This window comes from Mytilus californianus, unplaced genomic scaffold (genome assembly GCF_021869535.1).
Source record: "Mytilus californianus isolate M0D057914Y unplaced genomic scaffold, xbMytCali1.0.p SCAF_10, whole genome shotgun sequence".
Taxonomy (NCBI): domain Eukaryota; kingdom Metazoa; phylum Mollusca; class Bivalvia; order Mytilida; family Mytilidae; genus Mytilus; species Mytilus californianus.
Genome location: NW_026262582.1, coordinates 29504106 through 29524993, shown reverse-complemented (window position 1 = coordinate 29524993; position 20888 = coordinate 29504106). Strand labels below are relative to the sequence as shown.

The window sequence follows — 20888 nt, the reverse complement described above, 5'->3', positions numbered from 1 at the left end:
AACCCCTATATATGAGTGGGCTGAAAATTTTATGCATTAATATATGAATGGGGGGTCACATTCCAGCCACACTTCTGTACCCATTTTCAACCGAAAACCTAAGTAATCCCCCCATCCTTTAGGGTATACTTTTTGCTGAGCAGACCATAATACTTGCAGACAAAGCGGAATTGATGACGGCACCAAGGTTTTGTATAGTACATGTAAGACTGAAGTAATCCATCCACCCTTTTCATGTTGAATTGATGTGGTTCCGGGAAGGAAAAGCTCTTGACGTGAGAGCGTCAAGGGAATGTGTATCACAAAGTGTTTCAGTGTAAGGTCAATATTTACCGTATCTGCTACGAAATAAAATTTAATTTTGCCGGGCAGACATGCAATGACGGAAATGATACCACATAATTTTAAACACTTGTTTTTAAAATTCAGTCTTACCTGTATATAAACACACATGATAAAGTTTTTAAAACTTAAGCACCCCACAACACTGTAAATATCTGTAAATATTTGATTAAGCATTAAACCCATATATCCCAAGTGGGAGTGCTCCGATATAAAACAGGAAAATACCTGTACAGAACAGGACAGATGGCACTTAAATTTCAGACCAGAACGTCGTGAAGAACAGACGATCTGAACAGGCTTTTTTCCGATTTTAACCCCCAAATGATCTTGAAATGAACACATAATAAACTAGGCTGGTCATTACCCCATTGTGATATAAAACAATATTTGTGGATTTTATGTGAAAGAAGAAAACGCGACACTCAATTTCAACTCTATTCATTTAGTAATATAGTATCTGTGCAAATATTTGATTAAGCATCAAACCCATATATCCCAAGTGGGAGTGCTCCAATATATAACGGAGGAAAATACCTGTACAGAACAGAACAGATGGCACGTAAATTTCAGACCCGAATGTCGTGAAGAACAGTCGATCTGAACTAGCTTTTTTCCGATTTTAACCCCCAAATACCCCCAAAAGATCTTGAAATGAACACATAATAAACTACGCTAGTCATTACCCCTTTGTGATATAAAACAATATACGTCAGTCAGGGGTACTACTTATATAAGTAATCTTTATTTACTTGAAGAAGTAAATAAAATAAACTTATATAAGTAAATTATAATGTTTGAATAATCTCCCCTTAATTTTCTAAAAAATTTACTTGTATAAGTAAATTTATTTTACAATCCCACAAAAATTCTCAAGTTTTGAGATGTAAAAACATGCCTTTAACAATTTTTCTCAGGTTAGCTCATAATTTTTTATTAGAGTTCAATGTTTCATCTCATTAATTCAACAAAGAAACTGATTGCGCAAAGATCTTAAGTATTTGCGCAAGGCCTTCAAAAATTGCCCCTTGGAGGCTTGTAAATGAGCAGTGTTCTGAAGATAACAGACAAATGAGATTTTCATTGTCCATGAAATTACACTTAAATGATTAGTAAAGACATCTGCAAAGGACAGACAATCAAAAATTCTATTAGAGCAAAGAAGTCCTAAGAATTCAAGAAAAGAAGATAGGATGACTTTTTTACTTGTATAAGTAAAAAAATCTGAATGTCTAAGGGACATAACTAAGCCCATTTTTTTTTTACCTATACAAGTAAATAAAATACACTTGTATAAGTATCCTACAAATTTACTTATATAAGTATATAAATATTTACTTCTTCAAGTAAATAAAAATTACTTGTACAAGTAGTACCCCTGACTGTACGTGGATTTTATGTGAAAGAAGAAAACGCGACACCCAATTTCAACTCTATTCATTTAGTCCAGCCAAAAGTTCGTCATTATTAACCTCATAGTGAACATGCTGATTTAGACTATTCATAATTCATAAAATTTGTATAAATTCTTGACACGTAAGATTATCTACACGTATATCATTGTCAACTTTACCTTCACTCTCAGATAATCTCTCATTCCCTATATTAACTGCTGGTTTTGAGCAAGTAAGTTGGTTTTTATTGATCATATCTAGCTTTTGTTGGTTCATGTAATAGTATTTCCTTCTTTGGCAAACTGTCGGCTTTCTTCTTTTTCTTGGCATTCTGAAAGCATACATGCATGACATGTCAACCTCCCGACATAAATTTTGTCGAAAATGTAGCTGTGTGCTGTAGAAATTGTCATTTAAAGTGTTTTTTCTTCAACTTTCCATCCGAATGTATTATGTTTATAGTACCCTTGTACTTATAAATTTTCTCTTTCTTTATTCAACATGTTCAAGCTAACATTCTTTTTTTTTTAGAAAAATTTATGTCGATTAAAAACATCCTGATCTGAGTCCTAATCTCCTGACCAAAATTTCCCAATCTCCTGATCTGATTTTCACAGTCCATCACATGTATGTACCTTATACCATGTATACTATTAACAGGAAATTGAATATTATGTCCAGAACAATGCAAGACATAGAGGTGTATACGAATGAAAGTTAATTATGATAGATCATAATTTTATTCAGAATGCACTAATAAGAAACCGGTTTTTCCTTCAATTTATTTACCTAAAACTATTAAATCAGCTGCAAAACTATTATTATATTAAACAATGGAAATTAACAATGTATATTTATATAAACGATCAAACTTGTAAATAATAAATAAATAAGTGTATTATCATATATATATCATGTATATCAGATAAGTGAATTAGCGATCTGTGAAAAATTCTGTATTGTCATGTTTTAAATTTATATCTTAGATACACCGTATGGAGGTGCTCTTAATTGCAGGAAATATAAATGTATGGCCGAAACAACCAATGCCGAATGGCTTCATCATTAGACATTAGTCATTACATGGCCGAAACTAGTCCGAGATTACGGTTTAGCCAAACAAGCTGAAGCCGTGAAAGACTTCCACATAAGAAATGATACAGCCTGACTACATAAGAGAAAGAAAATACTTACATGTGCTGTTTAAAATCGGGAAATAACGATCGGGGTCCGTGATATAATTTCTTGTTTACGTTTCAATTTGGCGGGGAAATAATTTGGGTTACCCTAAATCCCCCTACTGACTAATTATGTCCCGACCGTTAGAAAAACTTTTTTAATTCGAGATGGATTTTCTTTGAATTCGGAAAAAGCAACATGCTAACATTTAGACAGATATTAGATAAAAATGTAAAATTCAATTTCAAGGGTTTAAAAACGTTCCCATTTTGTTACGACCAATTTAATTATTGTAGGATTCAATATTGTCCGTCATGAAATTATGTCCACCGGACACTTTTTCACAGTAAATTGTGTCCACGGAATAATGTTATTATGAAATATCGTCCGGACGATAATTACTTATGAAATCGTGTCCACAGATATGAAAGTGCATGTCCAATCTCAATACCTTCAAAATATATACCTAGCTTAATAATTCAGTTCATTATCTTAATTGAAGTTTTCAAATAAGCATGGGGTTTTGGTCTCTGTTAAAACATGGCATGTAAACTGGTAGCTGCGGAACCGTAGCTTTAGGCCCTTATGTTATTTTTTTACTATTTGCGGATTGGTCCGCAAATAGTCAAAAAATAACATAAGGACCTAAGAGCTACGGTTCCGCAGCTAGTAAACTGGAGCATCGAGTTCATACAATTTGAAAATGTGATCATTATTGATCATTATTATGTGGAAATATATATGTATTTTAATTTAAAACATCTTTATAGCCAATATAATTGAAAATGCTGTGGGGTGACCACTGCAATGATGTGCCTGTTCCAAGTTCCCTTTGTTAATCATTCGGCTTGTATGTTTATTTTAATTTTAGTTCATTTATATGTTTAGGAGTTTTAAGTGTCAGTGTCATCAATTTTCACTGAACTAGTACACATTTTTGTTAAGATGACAGTAGACCGATTTTTTCTGTCCGAGGCTCTCCTGTGTCCATATTTCACCCTTCCCATATTTTATTTACCTCAATTTTACCTTGGACTATTATAGTATAATAAGTATAATAGTCCCAGATTTTACCTTTTTTATTTTTTTTAGACGTTGTTATACATTATAAGCACATACGTCAGTCATTTCAAAATAAAGTTATAAGAGAAAAGAAAATATCCAATGGAAATTGTGGCTCACTTTAAAATTTTTGTATGGCAGTGTTCATTTGAAATCACATTTACATTTATCATTTATGTAGATTACACAAAAAAAATCTGAAGATAGTCTGTCCGTTCAGGAAAATCATCGCATTTTTTATTTTTCAAACGCTCTTAAAAAAAATTGTGGAGACAGTAGTAGCGAAAATTTACTATTATGTCCCTAGGGTTTCAATGATACTGACTGGAAACTTAGTTAATAGCTCAGTTATGTTGATTGTCTACATTATTTTACACATTTTTTGTGGGTAACAGGAACGAACAAAGGCAGTAACAGGGAGGACAAGGTGGTAACAGTAGAGACAAAACATAATTTATAGGTCACAAAAATCAATAATAAAAAACCCGTTTTTAAATTTCCTAGGGATACAAACCAGAAATATAAGTATTGTAACATTATAAAAGAATCATTTATACGTGTATCATCTCTGTCCGGTTCAAACAAACAAAACAAATCAAAACAAAAACAATGGAAAATTGGTATTTGCTGTTTTTTCGCTATAAGTGTGAACTGAAGTAAGATGTGGTTGCCGCAAGTCGGTAAAATCAGTGTAAATAAGATGACATGCCTTTCTGTGAACTACCGCTTTTAAGATCTAGTTCAGCATGTTGATTGTTATTTGATTATCATATTCTCTTCCTGAATATGCCTTTAAGTGTCCACTGGAGACTTACCAATCACCCGAACAACCACCTATAGTATTGTCTTAGAGAAGGTTAAAGATGTAGGCGTAAAAAGCAAAACTAATTTTATATGTTTAAAAATATGAAGACATGTTAAATAACACAACACTACAACTGAACGAAAATTCAAATAAAACATTTTTTTATTGTCAATGATTCTGATATACATGTATCTAGTTTCTGACACATTTTAACACTGAAGACTTAATTGTCATTCTTGGATTTTTGGATCCATTTCATAAGTTCACGAAGAGCCTTTGATTTTGTTTGGATTAGGAATGATAGCCAATATTCTGGAAGTTGTAGCAGCTTTTGTCTTTCACTGATTTTGGCAAATAAAAGCACGGGGGCGTCCTAAAAAGCGGGGGTGGGGGCTGTCATTATAAAAGAATACTATACACAGATTTGCAGCTGGTATGGGTATTTTTATTTGTGTATATTTGGAATGGCAAATATAACAATGACCAGCAACTTTAAGGAGGCAATATATCGAAATTCTTATATCAATTAATGGGTCATACGTACATGTTCACCTACTGTAAACTCAAATCTGTGTTCTAATCTTTTTATCTCCTAATATCATCTCATTGAAGTAAGATCGTGATAGCTGTGAAATATACATGTGAATGAGAAGGCATTTTCGCATTATTAATTTATGAATGGGGGCAGTGGAGTTCGAACCGCAATCGGACGTATATACCCACATTTATATGTTGTGCACCCCCCCCTTTTTTTGAACAAAAGACATTCTTTCGTGTCATAATCGTGCTGTCGTCTCGCACTGTCTGTATCTCTATTTGCCTGTAACTTGACGAGAAAGTATCATGTCTCCAAGAAAGCAGTACAAAAGTTGGCAAAATATGATGATTTCAGAAGGGCGCAATGTAGTAGAATAGTTTTACTACCAAAGCAGAACAAATAATAGATCAAGGAACCAAATGAATCAAATTAGGTTCAGCTAGGTACCAAAGAAAACATTAACGATTTAAGTACAAATCGCAACCGGGTAAATCATTCAAAGAGTATTGAAAAGAAACAATGCGTATTTTATATGATACGCTTGGATAATAGCTGTACAGTAATATCGGCAACTGAATTCAAAATAATAGTTGCACAATTAATAATTTTGTCCATCCTGTTACCAGTCAAAGTAACACATGATTTGTTCTAGAAATACATTTTATGAAATAATATACCGTACGGAAATAAATATCTTAAATTGTAAACTGTAACAATTTATTTGCGATAATGTAAGAGGCATTTGGAGTTTTCTTGCAAAGTATGTATATCCTGTTACCATTTTTGTCCCTCCTGTTACCATTGAGGGGGCAATACCTTTTTATGTTAACCTGTTTTGGCCCTTTTCAAGGTGTTGTTAACTGTTATTTGAGATAAAATTAAACGGTTAACTGTTTTCAACGCACTGTCTGTTATCTGTACTGTTAAAATTTGCAATGTTGTTAACTTTTTTTTTTCTGAAAATGGGATTCCTGTTATCTGTTACTTGACACTTAAAGTGTTCACTGTTCTTGACATAATTTGTCTCTGTGAACTGATGTTAACTGTTATTTACAAGAATTTTTAAGATTCACACTAATCACATAAAATGTGCTGTCCATTTCTTTCTTTACGGTGCTTCTTCAAAGGAGTTACATAAACAGCATATATGTAACTTTCTTTGGAGATCTTTGAGTATCCTTGATAAAATTGAGAATTGCGATGGGGAATGTGTCAAAGAAACAACAATCCGACCAAAGAATAGAAAACAGCCCAAGGCAAAAAATTAGTCTTCAACACAGCGAAAAAAATCCTGCGCCAGGAAGCGGGCTGAGGCTGGCTCCTCGGGGAGCAATCATCTAACCTCAAAAAGGGGGGAGGGGTAGAAGTTTAAAAATGGTCGTTTCCTGAAAAAAAAATGTGTACTAGTTCTTAAAATGAACGTCACAATAAACTACGAAACACACAAATGAACCAAAATTAAAATTAAAAAAAAAATACAAGACTATGGCAGAGGTTCCAGACTTAATTGGGACAGGATAAGATAAGATAAGATATTTTATTGGTTTAAAATCCAAAATTAAAGGATTGATACCAAGACAATAAACATTGGTTATGCACAAACATACAAACATATATATCTGACCACATTTATAAACATTGTATATATATATATATATATATATATATATATATATATCCCCTCCATTATTAAAAGAAGCTTGAATATTGTTACAATAATAAATGTATATAATCTCTGAGAGGATGTGGTACCACAAAGTTATTTAGTACTCAATAAAGCATTTATAGAATTGTACATGTCGCTTATGAATTTTACAATAATTCTAATTATATCAATCTCACCACACGTATACAAAAATTTAAATATTGCTTCATTAGTCATATTTAAAAAAGAGGGAACTATTTCACTAATTTTGGAAAACATTTGTTCTCTAATTGTATTTAGTTTTGTACATTTTATAGTGAAATGAAATGCATCTTCTACTTCTAAAAGACACAAAGGACAAATTTCTTTCTTCTACAGGAGTTTTAGTGTGACGACCTTGTTCAATTCTAAGAACACTATTACATATGCGAATTTTGGCAAAATGTCCTATTACTTTTCTGTCAATACTTAACAATAAATAAGTTTCCAATTTATAATTTTCTTTAAGCTGTCTATTTGTTCTCAGCTTATTACCGTTCAAAGATTTATCATCACAAAATATATTTTCTTTCCAATGCAACAAATGCGGCATTGCTAAACAAGTTTTGTGAGATCTCAACCCTCCTCCTATACCTTTAACCAATGTAGTTCATTTCTGTCTCCTATTGATATAATTTATCCCAAAGTTAACTAGAGTGGCCACTTCTCACCCATATTCAGCTAAAACCCTGGTCAGTCCCAAGATAAAAACAATTAAGATAATATAGAAAGTTTGATAATTTACATTGGCCCAGAGCACATGAATGGAGTTGTGAAAAATAAAGTACCGTTTCAATTTGTAATTCGAAAAATAATTGAACAGTGTGGCCTGGTAGAAGAGGCGGAAAAATGACTACTAGGTTCTCAAATTGATGCCAAATTTGCTAGTCTAAGACTTCAGAAATGTAAAGATGGGCCAAAGGCTTTTTTTATATCAGCCATGAGTTCCTGGGACTTGGAGATGGAAGAGGCGTTAGCTGTTTCAATTTGTGACACCTTACAGGGTACTTTGTGTTTACACATTGGTTTTAATGATTTGCAATAGAAATCAGTAAACTCTTTCAATTCCTTTTTATAAAAGCATGTAAGTTATGAGTCGTATGATTACAACGAGATGTAACCATAATTTATTAGGGCCCCCGCCATAAAAAATAATGGTCACGCCCTATAGTAAGGGAGCTACCATTTGATTTTTATGGGGGGGGGGGGGGGGGGGGGGAGGGGTAGGATTAAAAATTTTGTTCTGCATTTATTTTTAGTTGTAATCTCTGTCCTGCCTTTTTATTTTTCACTCTATTCGGTCCTGCCTTTTTTTTATTAGTTTATCCTGACTTTTTTTACATAAATTGTCATCCTGCCTTTTTTTTTTTGCCAAGTTGCTCATCCTGCCTTTTTTTTGCTCAAAACTCCTGTCCTGCCTTTTTTTAGTTCACCGGGGCCCGAAGTGCCCCATGTGAGCTTATGCCATCACTTGGCGTCCGTCGTCTGTCGTCGTCGTCTGTCGTCGTCTGTCGTCGTAAACTATTTCAAAAATCTTCTCCTCTGAAACTACTGGGCCAATTACCTTCAAACTTAAACTAAATGTTCCTTAGGGTATCTTGTTTATAAATAGTATCTGAAGTTTGAATCCATGGACGAACATGGCCGCCATGGCTAAAAATAGAACATAAGGGTCAAATGCAGTTTTTGGCTTATATCTCAAAAAACTAAATCTTTTACAGCAAATGTGACATGGGGTAAAATTGTTTAATTGGTCAAGATCTATCGGCCCTGAAATTAGACGAATCGAACAACCCATTGTTGGGTTGCTGCCACCGAATTGGTAGTTTTAACTAAATTTTGCAGTTTTTTGTTATTATTTTGAATATTATTATAGATATATATAAACTGTATGCAGCAATAATGTTCAGCAAAGTAAGATCTACAAAAAAGTTAATATGACAAAAATTGTCAATTGACCCCTTAATGAGTTATTGCCCTTTAAAGACAATTTTACACAATTTGTTCATCATAAAAATCTTCTCCTCTGAAATACAGGTGAGAGATTCAGGCTCTTGAGAGCCTCTTGTTTCAAATTTCATCCTAGCCCCCCCCCCATAAAAACCAGATGGTAACTCCCTAATCACTCTGTCTATCTGTCTGTCACACTTTCCTACGTCGCACAGTTACCCAAGTTTGCTTTGACTGATTGAAATAAAACGTATACACAACAATACACATAACCAGAGGAATCCTTTTGTCACCATGAGATCAAAATTAAATATTTTTTTAGAGATGTATATATGCAATTGTGGTTGGTAATGGTGGGGGTGTCAGATCATCGTTTCTAACCCTGACCCTAACCCTATTTTGTTCGATCTATATCTTTATTTTTTTTTAAACATTTCACTCAATTCTTTATTCCTCTGCCGATTGATCTCTATCATAATTGTTCTAAGCATGTAGGTAATATTTGCCACTGGAAGTTAAGCAACCAACAATCACCTCTTTATTCCGTTATTTATATTTATTGGTCCCATGCATTATTCTCTTTTCTGAAGACCCCATCAGAGACATATATTATATGTAGTTTTTGGAAAATGACGCTATCAGCGGCATGTTTCCGATACCATTGACCAGAACTAACGGAAGTTGATTATGCCTCCGCCTACCGCACTCGGTTTCATATTTACTATTTAACATACTGACTGGAATCTGATTGTATTTCGCTACACTCGAACAAAGTGTTGTAGTGTTACGGGAACCAGTTTACATACGTTATTTTATTTACCAAAAAGATATCTTGAACTGTCCATATGTTTTTTGTTATTAAATGGTATTTGGAGCTATCCCTTTGTTATATTTTTCATATTTATTCGAGCTTTGACTTTTATGCACATGTCTTACAATCGTAAACAATCGGTATGTTTACATGATAAATAGATCCGTTTTGTTATGGTGTTGGACTTTTTACCCTCCAATAATCAGCAATCGCTAGACAAAATAGTTCTCCTAAATAATGTCAGCCTTTCATGCCATTTCAACTTTACAATCATTAAAAAAGTAATAATCGGAATCATTTTGATATTCATTGGATAGAAACTGGTCTTTATCCAGATTTACGAAGATTTTAATAATCGGAAATTAGTAATACGGTTATACCCACGCGGTGCGTATGAATCTTTGTTTACAAAGTTATAGCAGCAGAGTCTGTAACTGTATCATTAATGAACTACACTGTTATTGTACTTAATATGATGAAAACTGCATATGCAATATAAGATGTCAACTCGGCCAATACAGATTTTTTTTCCGTATTGGCCGAGTTCTGATCCGGCCAAAACAGGATTTCGGAACGTCTCTAGTTTTTAGATCGTAAGTCAGGATAAAACTCAAACTGAAAGTAAACAGTTGTTTGTACGACGCAGTTTTTATTTACTCACCATAAACAAGCTGAAACGTTCGGTATGGCATATATGTTATGTTAAAGACGGTCCCATTCATTTGAAAAGCATTTTGAAAGTAGACGGTGGAATTATTTCAGGTTTGGGGAACGAGTAAATTATCACAAAGTTCATTTCTTGACGACCTCATAATTTCATCATGTCGATGGTACAAATCGATTTTTACTGTTTACTTTCGCTTCTCATGTTTTGTAAATGGTCTTTTATTTTTAAACCCAAACCAGGCATATGCATTCTGTAATTGCGCAAATCTTCGTTCTTTGGTCAATTGGCTTATGGATAGTTGTATCAATTTCAACTCTTACATTATTTTTTTTTAAATATATTTGCATTACACATGCAATGGCAGTACCTTTCCAATCACTATTTATGTGTTGTGTCTAAATTAAAGTTGTAACACTTTATAGTGACTGGAAAGGGTAGAAAAATTCATCAGATGAGAAAAGGCTGAAGATACATGGAAACGGCACCAAATCATTAGATATTGCATCTTATAAAAAGAAACTGAGATTTGGATAGTTCCACTTCAAGGTAAAAATGTTTATCTCTTGTGAAATGAAATAAAAAAATATTGTAACACTGCAGTTAATTAATAAAGATACTATTACATGTATTTCTGTATTGGCCTTATTGTTGGTCCTCAGCCAGCAGTATTGGCCTTCGGCTTCGCCTCAGACCAATACACCAAGACATGGACCAATAACAAGGACAATACAGAAATACTTACACAATAATATTATAGAAAGACAGTATGGTTCAATAGCGGGAATCAGCCCCTCAACTACTTTTTACATAAATATTAACTTCTGGCTTCAACTCCTTGTTCGTCTTGTCTGGAGATCTTGTTGTAGTTCCAGTTAGGCAAGCATTTTAGAGACGTATCCCGTCCATCCTCTCTTGACTTGTAATTTCTGGTGATAGATTTTGCCGCTTGAAGTTGTATCCTTTCAAGCTTGTTTTTTTTTTGTTACCGTGTAGGGGTCCCATACTATGGCTCCATATTGAATTGTAAGATCCATTCCTAAAGGTCTAGATCATTGTTCTAATCTGACACAAATTTCAATAACTGGAATGCTACCCAAGTTGAATATATGGTGACCTACTAGAACAGCATTATCACTATTGAAATTGTGTTTAATACCATGATTGTTCAATGTCATTAACTTAAATGGAGACAGACATTTGGCCTGAAAGGTGGTGTGGGAGTGCAAAATCAAAAACTAACTGACTATGATATATGGTTAAAGAATGAATATCAATTACATGGGTCAACATGGTCAAGGGCAGAGTTGTTATGAAATAACAATATGGCAGAGAAGTGGTTTCAAGTTTCATATAAAGCGACCTGACTGACATGAAATAAAAAATCAAAGGAGTATCCCTATTTGTCTAATCTTCAAGGTGAAATAAAACTAGTAAAACAATATTATACTATTGTCTAAATCTACAGAAATATAATTTGCTTCAAGTAACAGAAATAACTAGGTCACTAGTAACTTATTTAATGAGTATGTGGGGTATAAGAGCTTGATAACAACAGGCTCTTCATAATCATTTGGTTTGAAAAGGATGCTAGTAGTCTATATTCTTGATTTAGAAAAATGTAATTGTAAGACAAAAATCACATTACTTAGAATACTTTAGATCATTCAGGTAGTCTTTATTTATATGTACAAAAGAACAGCCAGTAGTCATTGGATATTGTAGATCATTCAAATAGTCTTGACCTATTTATTAGTACAAAAGAACAGCCAGTAGTCATTGGATATTGTAGATCATTCTGGTAGTCTTGACCTATTTATTTATAGAAAAAAACAGCCAGTAGTCATTGGATACTGTAGATCATTCAGGTAGTCTTGACCTATACATTTGTACTAAAAAAACAGCCAGTTGTCATCTTCACATAACACACACATATACGAATATCAATTATATGCTTACGAGACATGTTGGAATGTTAAACTAATTACGGTATGTGAAAATCAAGACTTGCATAAAAAATATCACAATATTAGAGACAGTGGCGTCATTTTTCCTCAGAGCTTTCAGCTCTTTGATTAAAAACAAATTGTTGGTTTCCTTTGAAAATAGGAATGAAAAGAAAATACTACATTCAGTTTAAAAAAAAATCTTGTTTGAAAATAAAGATTGTTGTTGAATAAAGTCACAAAAAAGACAGTTTTGAAGAAAAAAAAAAAACCCACAAAAATTATAATATGATACGATCAATGCATTTGAATGGGGACATATAGTTGAACCCCCCCCCCCCCCTTTATCCTGGGTTAGGACCCCCCCCCTTTTATAATTGGCTGGATCCGCCCCAGATATCCCATATATCGATACTAACATTCTTGGCACTAAACATTTATTTGTACATATTTTTTTAAAATACAGATTTTGATTAGTTATTTCTTTCCTGATCAAAAGAATTCACCTGTTAAAGATAAGCAGATTTGGTATGTTAGAAACTTTTTTCTGTAACCTGGACTGGGGGGGGGGGGGGTGGGGAGGGGTGGGGCATGTGCCCCCTGTGCCACCCGGTAAATCCGGCACTGCTACTGTTGCCTTTATTAAGCCCTTTTCAACTTTTTTTATATAGTTTTTTCTTATGTTATACTGTAACACCACTGACCCAGGTAGGGGAGGTTGGCGCTAGCAAACATGTCTCAAGTTAAACCAGCCACATTCTATAAGTAACTGTCCAAGTCAGGAGCCTGTAATTCAGTGGTTGTTCGATTGTTACGGTATAACACATTTGTATTTGTTTATTCTTTGTATATACATTATATCTTTTAGATATATTTTACATTTGTCATTTCGTTTCTTTTATAACTATGCGTTATGGGTTTTGCACATTGTCGAAGGCCATACTATGACCTATAGTTAGCTCCTACATCATTTAATCTCTGATAGAAAATGTCTCATTGGCAATCATATCACATCTTTCGTTTTATAAGCTCTGTAGAAATAGAAAAAACTTTTACCTATTCCTTTATAAAATAGACTTATTACCGGGTTTGTACTTATATGAACAACATCACAGGTGCCATATGTGTAGCAGGATCTGTGAGCACCTACTATAACCCGGTTTTTGGTGGAGTTTGTGTTGCTCAGTCATCAGTTTTCTATGTTGTACATGTTTTGTGTGCTGATGTATGTCTTTTGGTCTATTTATTTTTGTCCACAGAATTATCATTTTGTTTGACTGTCTTTTTACTATCCCTCGCCTTTCTTATTCAGAAACAAGCATTCTGAGAGTATTGCATGGCAATACATAGTCCCCTACCGGTTAAAAATTAATTGTACTGGAACAAAATGCTAACTTGATATATAACTTGTCATGGTGTAAACTATACAACAAATATCAAGTCAATATCTTCAAGCATGATGAAAAAAAGTGCGGAAAACTGATAATTGAAGTGAATTTTCTATGTCCAAGGACCATAACTCTGCAAAAAATCATCAAACAGAAACGAAATTCAAACTTGGTCTGTAACTTGTCATGATAAAACAATGTACCAATTATTAAATCAATATCTTCAAGAATGACGAAAAAAAGTGCAGAAAACTGAATATTATCAGACCGGATCAAAATTCGAACTTAATCTGTAACTTGTTATGATATAACAATATACCAAATATAAAATCAATATCTTCAAGCATGAAGTAAAAAAGTGTGGAAAACTGATTTGCCGGACTGACAGAAGGACAGACAGACAGAAGGACGGAGTGCAAACCTAAAGTCCCCTTCGACTTCGTCGGTAGGGGACTAATAAACTAATATTGCCAAATAACAACTTTTTAAATATCCTACTGATTTTCTGTTCAAATTCAAAGCTTTTATAAAAGCTAATACTTGTCCAGTTACAAGATTTTTAGTAAGCTTCTTATTTTCTTACTGCAATTTTATTTTACCTGGCCTAAAAGTACACTATAACTTTTGTTATAAATTTGCATTTGACATTCATCATAATAATCTTAAATTTTTCAGTTCTCTCTGAAACAACTAAGCAAAGTATTACCAAACTATGCTTGAATGTTCCTAGATATCTAGTGAAACAAAAATTCTTATGCAATTATTTTGTATCAATGGTTCTGATTGGATGACAGTAAGCGTACAATTCTCTATCTCCTTGTCTGTAACTAAGGAAGCCGACATTTTGAATTCCGGAATGTATTGACATGTAATTTCTCCAATAATAAGCAAAAAAACTTACATTTTGCACCTACAAATTTTCTTTTTATCAAATTTTATTCCATTCTGAAGCGGACAAGAAGCCAGAAAACGTCCGGTGTTTACGTTTGATGCCGGAAGCTTACCTATGACGTCACATAGTTTAAGGGCCAAAGAAGATAACATTATTTCGCGGAATTTTTGTTTAATGAAAATTTTACACTGAAATAATGACTTAAATTCAACGATTTGTTTATTTTGCATTAGAATAGAGATAACTGTATTGTATTTGAAGCTTTGCGGACGTCCATCGGTAGTTTTACTGTCGCAAATATCCGTTTACCTGTCTCCGCTACGCGTCGCCAGGTAAACTCAATTTGCGACAGTAAAACTACCGATGGACGTCCGCAAAGCTTCAAATACAATACCGTTATCTCTTAAGTATCCAGTGATTTGAACCATCAACAGTCATTGCTAAAAATAGAATGTAGAAGTAAAATGCAGTGTTTGGCTTATTTCTCTAAAACTAAAGCCGTAATACATGTAATAGTAAATATGCCAGGGGAAACATGATCACAGAAGTTCAGGAGCCTCCAGTTTTTCAAATTCTAAACGAAAATAAGTCATCATTTGACCAACTTTGGTACAATTTTAGAAAACTGATTTAAAGACAAAACAAGAGTACACAGGCTGAAATGTCTGACCGGCTTCACTTATCATGATTTAATATGAAAGTCTGTGATATGAAGGTTTTACTAAAGACAAGGTTAAAGGACAGACATGTACACATTAGAATCAAACCTTACACCAAATATAGTTCGCCAATGGCTTGTAGCATCTGAGAAACATACCTAATTACCAGAACTAAACATTGACCAATTGTTCCATTAATATATATCATCCTGCTCTAGAGATTAAACCTCAGATGCTACTTTCTGTGCCTTATTTGTAGATTGATTGATTGTTGGCTGCCTTAGGTGGAAATTTCTAGACATATACACCAAACTTGACTACAGCGGTCATCTCAGTCACAGAATTGATGACGAAAAAAGACGATTTTGAAAAAAAGAGTAAAATAATAAAAATACCAAACTCCAAGGAAAATTCAAATCGGAAAGTCCCTTATCAAATGGCAAAATTAAAAGCTCAAACACATCAAACGAATGGATAACAACTGTCATATTTATAAATTATATATTTTCCTCACCATAGCAGCATATACCAACTTCATTGCATATGAAGTATACATTTCTCAACTCATACAAAATTCAAGAACTTTCAGCTGCAACTAGACTTTGTAAAACATTATTGATGTTGGAGCACAAAATTAGTGAGCAAGGATTTTGTCCAAGAAAATCTTGTTCTTTTTCTCTCAGCAAGTTCATTGGAAAGTAACATGATCTAATAGATATAAAATCAGTGTCTTCTTCTTAAACAATGCAAGATGAACTTATTTATAGCTGACTATGCGGTATGGGGAAATGAAACCTAGTTGGACAAGTGGTCTACGGCGCTTGAAACAGCGTAGGCATAAGTGACACGATGCTAAAACGTATGGGTTCAAATCGCACTGAGGAAATGTAAAAAAATAAGCTACTAGAAATGTGAATGTCAAACATTGTTTAGCTAAATTTAAGACAGAGTGCATGTAATGTGTGGTGTTAGATCTTCTTAATTTTTATATTAAGTTATAAATTCTAGGTGCTGAAGATGTGTATCTTTTTAGTTTTGCTTTTATAAGTGTTTGTGCTATGATGTTCCTTTTGATATTATGACTCTTGACATAACTCAGTATTTACAAACATCTAGCTATTAGGTTTTTGGCTTTGGGCGTTCCTGGTGTGGATCCAGAGGTACAATTCAAACACATGAGGTTTTTACAGTGTTGTTTTCATTTCCTTTACCTTTTTATTCATATTTATTTAACTTGTACTAATTACAGAGAAAGTATATACTATACACTGTATGTACTATCAACTACAACAAATTTTTGTTGGCATCTTTGTCGGAATAATTTGTTCTGATGGTTGATAAAGTCCAACATTTAATTTTGACAGTTTATATAGATGAATCCCTCTTTTTTCAGTATACCTTGGAGGTCGGTTCTTCAGTTAACATTTTTTTCAATTAAAAATCAACAAAAATAAGTTTTATATTCTTTTTATATTTAGACATAAAATGACATATAAAAATAAAATTGTCTAAAATTATCACAGTTGAAGTACAATAAATTCATAATGCAAAAATTTCTATGTAAAACTGATGCCTTAAATAAGATCTATAAAAAAAATGGAACATGAATGTTAAATTAGAATTCTACTTGTAAACGTTACAAAATGTTTTCCTAGTAACTGCCACAACAGTTACTAAGGCAACTATCATGACTCACTAAATCAGCTGTCATGACTGTAGGTACACTTTTTTTGAATTATTAACTAAAGACACTATTTAGAAATTTGCTCATTAACAACATAAATCAGAACTATAAGCGAATTCAAATGTAAAAATATTAGGCATAAAGAAAATATCATTTGATGCATAACCTATCTAAATAGAGAGAAATATGCCTAATTTGTAAAGAATAATATTTCATCTAGAAACTCTGAAGATTTATCCCAAATGCCATAAAAAACAGACAAAGTTTTGAACCACTTGTTCAAGAGTTTATAAAATTCTCAAACCAACAATGTCAAACAACACAAATTGCAAATCATTTACCAAAATCGCTTGACTGTTGGAAGCCAATGATTACAAAAATAAAACTAATTCTCAGTTGCTGTATTCTTTGTAAACTCCATTGGCATAGGAACATATCTTTGAAAAATCTAATCTAGATTTAATAGAAAGATGCTGTATTCTGAAGTAATTAAATTGCTTACATTTTTTTCAAATAACAAACAAAGCCCTTCAAGAGACTCCTATAAACATGACAGAAAAAACTTCATTCTATTCAATAAACAAATATTTAAAACTTTGCTAAAATAAGTCGTCTTCTTCATTTTCATCTAATACTGTCTGTTCAATTTCTCCCAACAATTCCTTTCTCATTTCTTCTATTTCCTGTCTTGACTCTGGAATTATGGGATCAGCAAGAATAAAATCGTCCTCATCATCAACAAAATTTTCAAGTTTCCCAGACCCTTGATATGCAAGTTCTGCTTCTTCCTGAGTTATTGGTGCACTAGAACGTCTATATTTTAACGTTTTTATAGATTTTTCTTCTGGCGTCAGAATTTCTCCGGGGGTGAAACTGACATCAGCTTTGTGCTTAGATTTTAACATGCTCTGCAAAAAGTTCAAAAGTAAGATATAGACATAATGTTATATTCACAGTATTTCAAAATCAAAAGAGGCAGACGATACCAAAGGGACAGTCAAAATTCATAAGCCAAAGAGAAACCCACACCACCATGAAAAAAAATAAGAACAAAAAACAAACAGAAAACTAGATTCTACAAAACTGTACATAGATGACTGGACTAAGCAACATAAACCCAATCAAAAACTGTGTGTGATATTTGGTAAACAGATCCTGCTCCATATGTGACACCCTTATATTTGCTCATGGTAAAGTACAAAATTGGGAATATTTAAATAGGTAATGAAATAACAACATATTATGACAATATTGAAACACAGGACATTACCTGGTTTCAAAACTAGATATTGACTGCTAGATGTCTTGTGTACTTTTTTTGTGTATTTGGTTTCCTGTATTATCAATGTACTCAAAATTTACTTTTATTCAAACATTGTTTAAAATCAATATTATACCAAGGGAGACAATTGCTTATTTCATATAATTTATAAATCTCTCTTGTTTTTTAAGATAATAATGCATTTATAATAAAACCTTTACTTTTGATTCATTATTATTCGTTGGGTAATAATTTTTGTTGATTTCATGGATATAGGGAAACCTCAAATTCAAATGTTCAATGAAGTGTAAATTTTCCATAGGCTTGTTTACAATATCAAATATCAACGATAATACAATTTTTCCTCTATCCAAGAAAATTGGTACCCAAAAAAAAAAATGAAATCACAGTAATACCTAGACTTTACTTACATGCATGACTTCTTTAGCAGACGACACTCGGACAACTCTCTCCTCATCAGCTGATACTTTCTCATCGTACAATTCTCCACATTTCTTAACATATAATCTCCTGTAAAACAATTATACATAAACAGCTACCTCTTTTGTGTAAAAACAAAATTGTAATGGTGTAACCTATACTATAAAACTGTTCACATTATGTGGCCCCTGGAATTGAAAAAAATACCAAATTACTCAAGCCTTTCAAAGTTATGTAAATTTTATTGATACATAATCTGCCCACTTCAGTGCAGAAAGGTCAGGTGTGATGAAGGCATGAACATGTTGAAATTGACATATGACCTTAAATGACCATGACTAATGTCTTATGGTCATCAGAAGGATTTTATATGATAGATTTATCATAATTTTTCAAATTCATGATTTCAAGGGGCCAAAAAGATGGCCTTATCATACTTTTATTGTAAGTTTAATTTTTGTAAATTTTTTGTCTATTTAAGTAAAATGTTTTTTCAGATGACTGTATACTCTCACTATGCACCATGTAATCATTCCCTCAATCTAGTCCCTGAATAAATAAGTATAAACCTGATAACATGCTGTTAGAACTTCTCTAGAAATCATTTTCTAAGCGTCATGGTAGTTGGTCAGTGTTGTCTTTTAGTCATTTGTTATTGATCTGATTACCTACCTTAAATTTCAATAATTAGTACACATACAAAAGTACAGAACATTTTGATAGTTATTCAAAACTTCTGTTGTCTGAATGAAAACTGCTTTTGTGTGAATCCAGCCCTAAGTAGATCCAGCCAAAGTCGCCATGGCCCAAGTTGATCCGGCCCACATTTATAGTAATTATTCACTATTTTATTATGGGCTGGATCAACTTGGGGCTGGAATGATTTAGGCATAATCAGTTTGGGGCAGGATTGACTTGGGCAGGATTGGTTAGGGGCCAGTACGACCTGATATCGATAAATTAAGGTTGATAGACATGACCATGTGCCTTTGGTGCACTGATATGTGATGCAATTTCCTGATACTTTTTCCTGTCAATGATCAAAAAAATATAAGGCAGTATGAACAAAGGGAAAATGTACAAATTGCTGATAATTTTATCTATTGGTATAGTCCCAAGTATTACCTACCGTAACTCAACATTTTTAGTCATCAGATTATTGATTTGATCTTTATATTTGCCATCGACTTGTTGAACTTTTTCTTCAAACTGTTCTTCAAAAGACATTAGTTTAACTTTCTGAAATAGAAAATATAAAAAAGGTTCAGTTTCGATTATTGTGGATAAGAAGTATATATATTGAAACTTTTAATAACAGGATACTTAACTTTTACTAAGATTTAGGGTATTTTATCTGATTTCCTGATTGAAATATTTTGTTGTTATTTTCTTTTTCCTAATACAAAAGTAATTTATGTCAACTTTCCCTATTTAGTTTTTCAGTTTTCAAAAAAATCACTGTCAGATAAGAATCAGAAATTTAAGAAAATAAGATAAACATTTTAACAAAACTAACAACAAGCTAGAAGATTCAAAAGAGGCAATGATAAAATTACAATCAATCCATAAAACAAATCCATAATAAAGAGAGAATGAACACCTGAAAACACCGCCACCTATAAGCGTGTCAGTCCAAATCCAGAAGTCAGACATTCAAAGGCCATCCTTTATGCTGTATCATCTTTGTAATTGTTTTGTTCTTTTACTATTCGTAATAAATTGTGAAAATTTTGCTATGTTTGTGATAGGTATTTTACTGTAAAATTTACCCTTCATGAATATTTATCTGTCCATCTAAATGCATATAGTACACAGATGTGAAATAAGAAAGTTTATTATGGTGAACAAGACTAGACATAAAGAATATAAGGATAAAAAGTAGTTGATTCTCACCCTTGTAGATAATTATACATGAAGTAGTTAACTAATGTTTAAATCTCATACTGTTAATTCATTATTATTAGTGGGATACAAATCTTCATGGATTTTCTGTCTATAACTGAACCACGAATTTAAATGTTTAACAAATTATATGCAGACTTGGCAAAACCATGTAATCAAATATCCAGGAAAATACAATATTTCTCAAGTCATAAAATGGGTAATCAAGAAAATACATGAATCCACAGTAAATCGATTAAGAACAAAAATAACGGTAACAAGCAAAAAACTGAGGGAATTGCATGAA

General features: G+C 32.8%; 2 protein-coding genes across 8 annotated transcripts in view; both read right to left on the bottom strand.

Moving 5' to 3' along the window:
- Positions 1 to 2995, bottom strand: part of LOC127717905 (uncharacterized) — a 43741-nt gene extending 40746 nt beyond the window's left edge. The window contains exons 1-2 of the mRNA XM_052223766.1: positions 2931 to 2995; positions 1916 to 2067 (exon numbers count right to left, since the gene is read on the bottom strand). Of these exons, the coding sequence (XP_052079726.1) occupies positions 1916 to 2066 (151 nt within the window). The 5' untranslated portion in view covers position 2067; positions 2931 to 2995. The remainder of the gene's footprint in view (positions 1 to 1915; positions 2068 to 2930) is intronic.
- A 13770-nt stretch (positions 2996 to 16765) lies between these two features.
- Positions 16766 to 20888, bottom strand: part of LOC127717903 (repetitive organellar protein-like) — a 52310-nt gene continuing 48187 nt past the window's right edge. For all 7 annotated transcript variants that reach the window (XM_052223757.1, XM_052223758.1, XM_052223763.1 and 4 more), the window contains 3 exons: positions 19830 to 19939; positions 18691 to 18790; positions 16766 to 17906 (listed from right to left, as the gene is read on the bottom strand). In XM_052223757.1, coding sequence (XP_052079717.1) covers positions 17598 to 17906; positions 18691 to 18790; positions 19830 to 19939 — 519 coding nt within the window. In that variant the 3' untranslated portion in view covers positions 16766 to 17597. The remainder of the gene's footprint in view (positions 17907 to 18690; positions 18791 to 19829; positions 19940 to 20888) is intronic.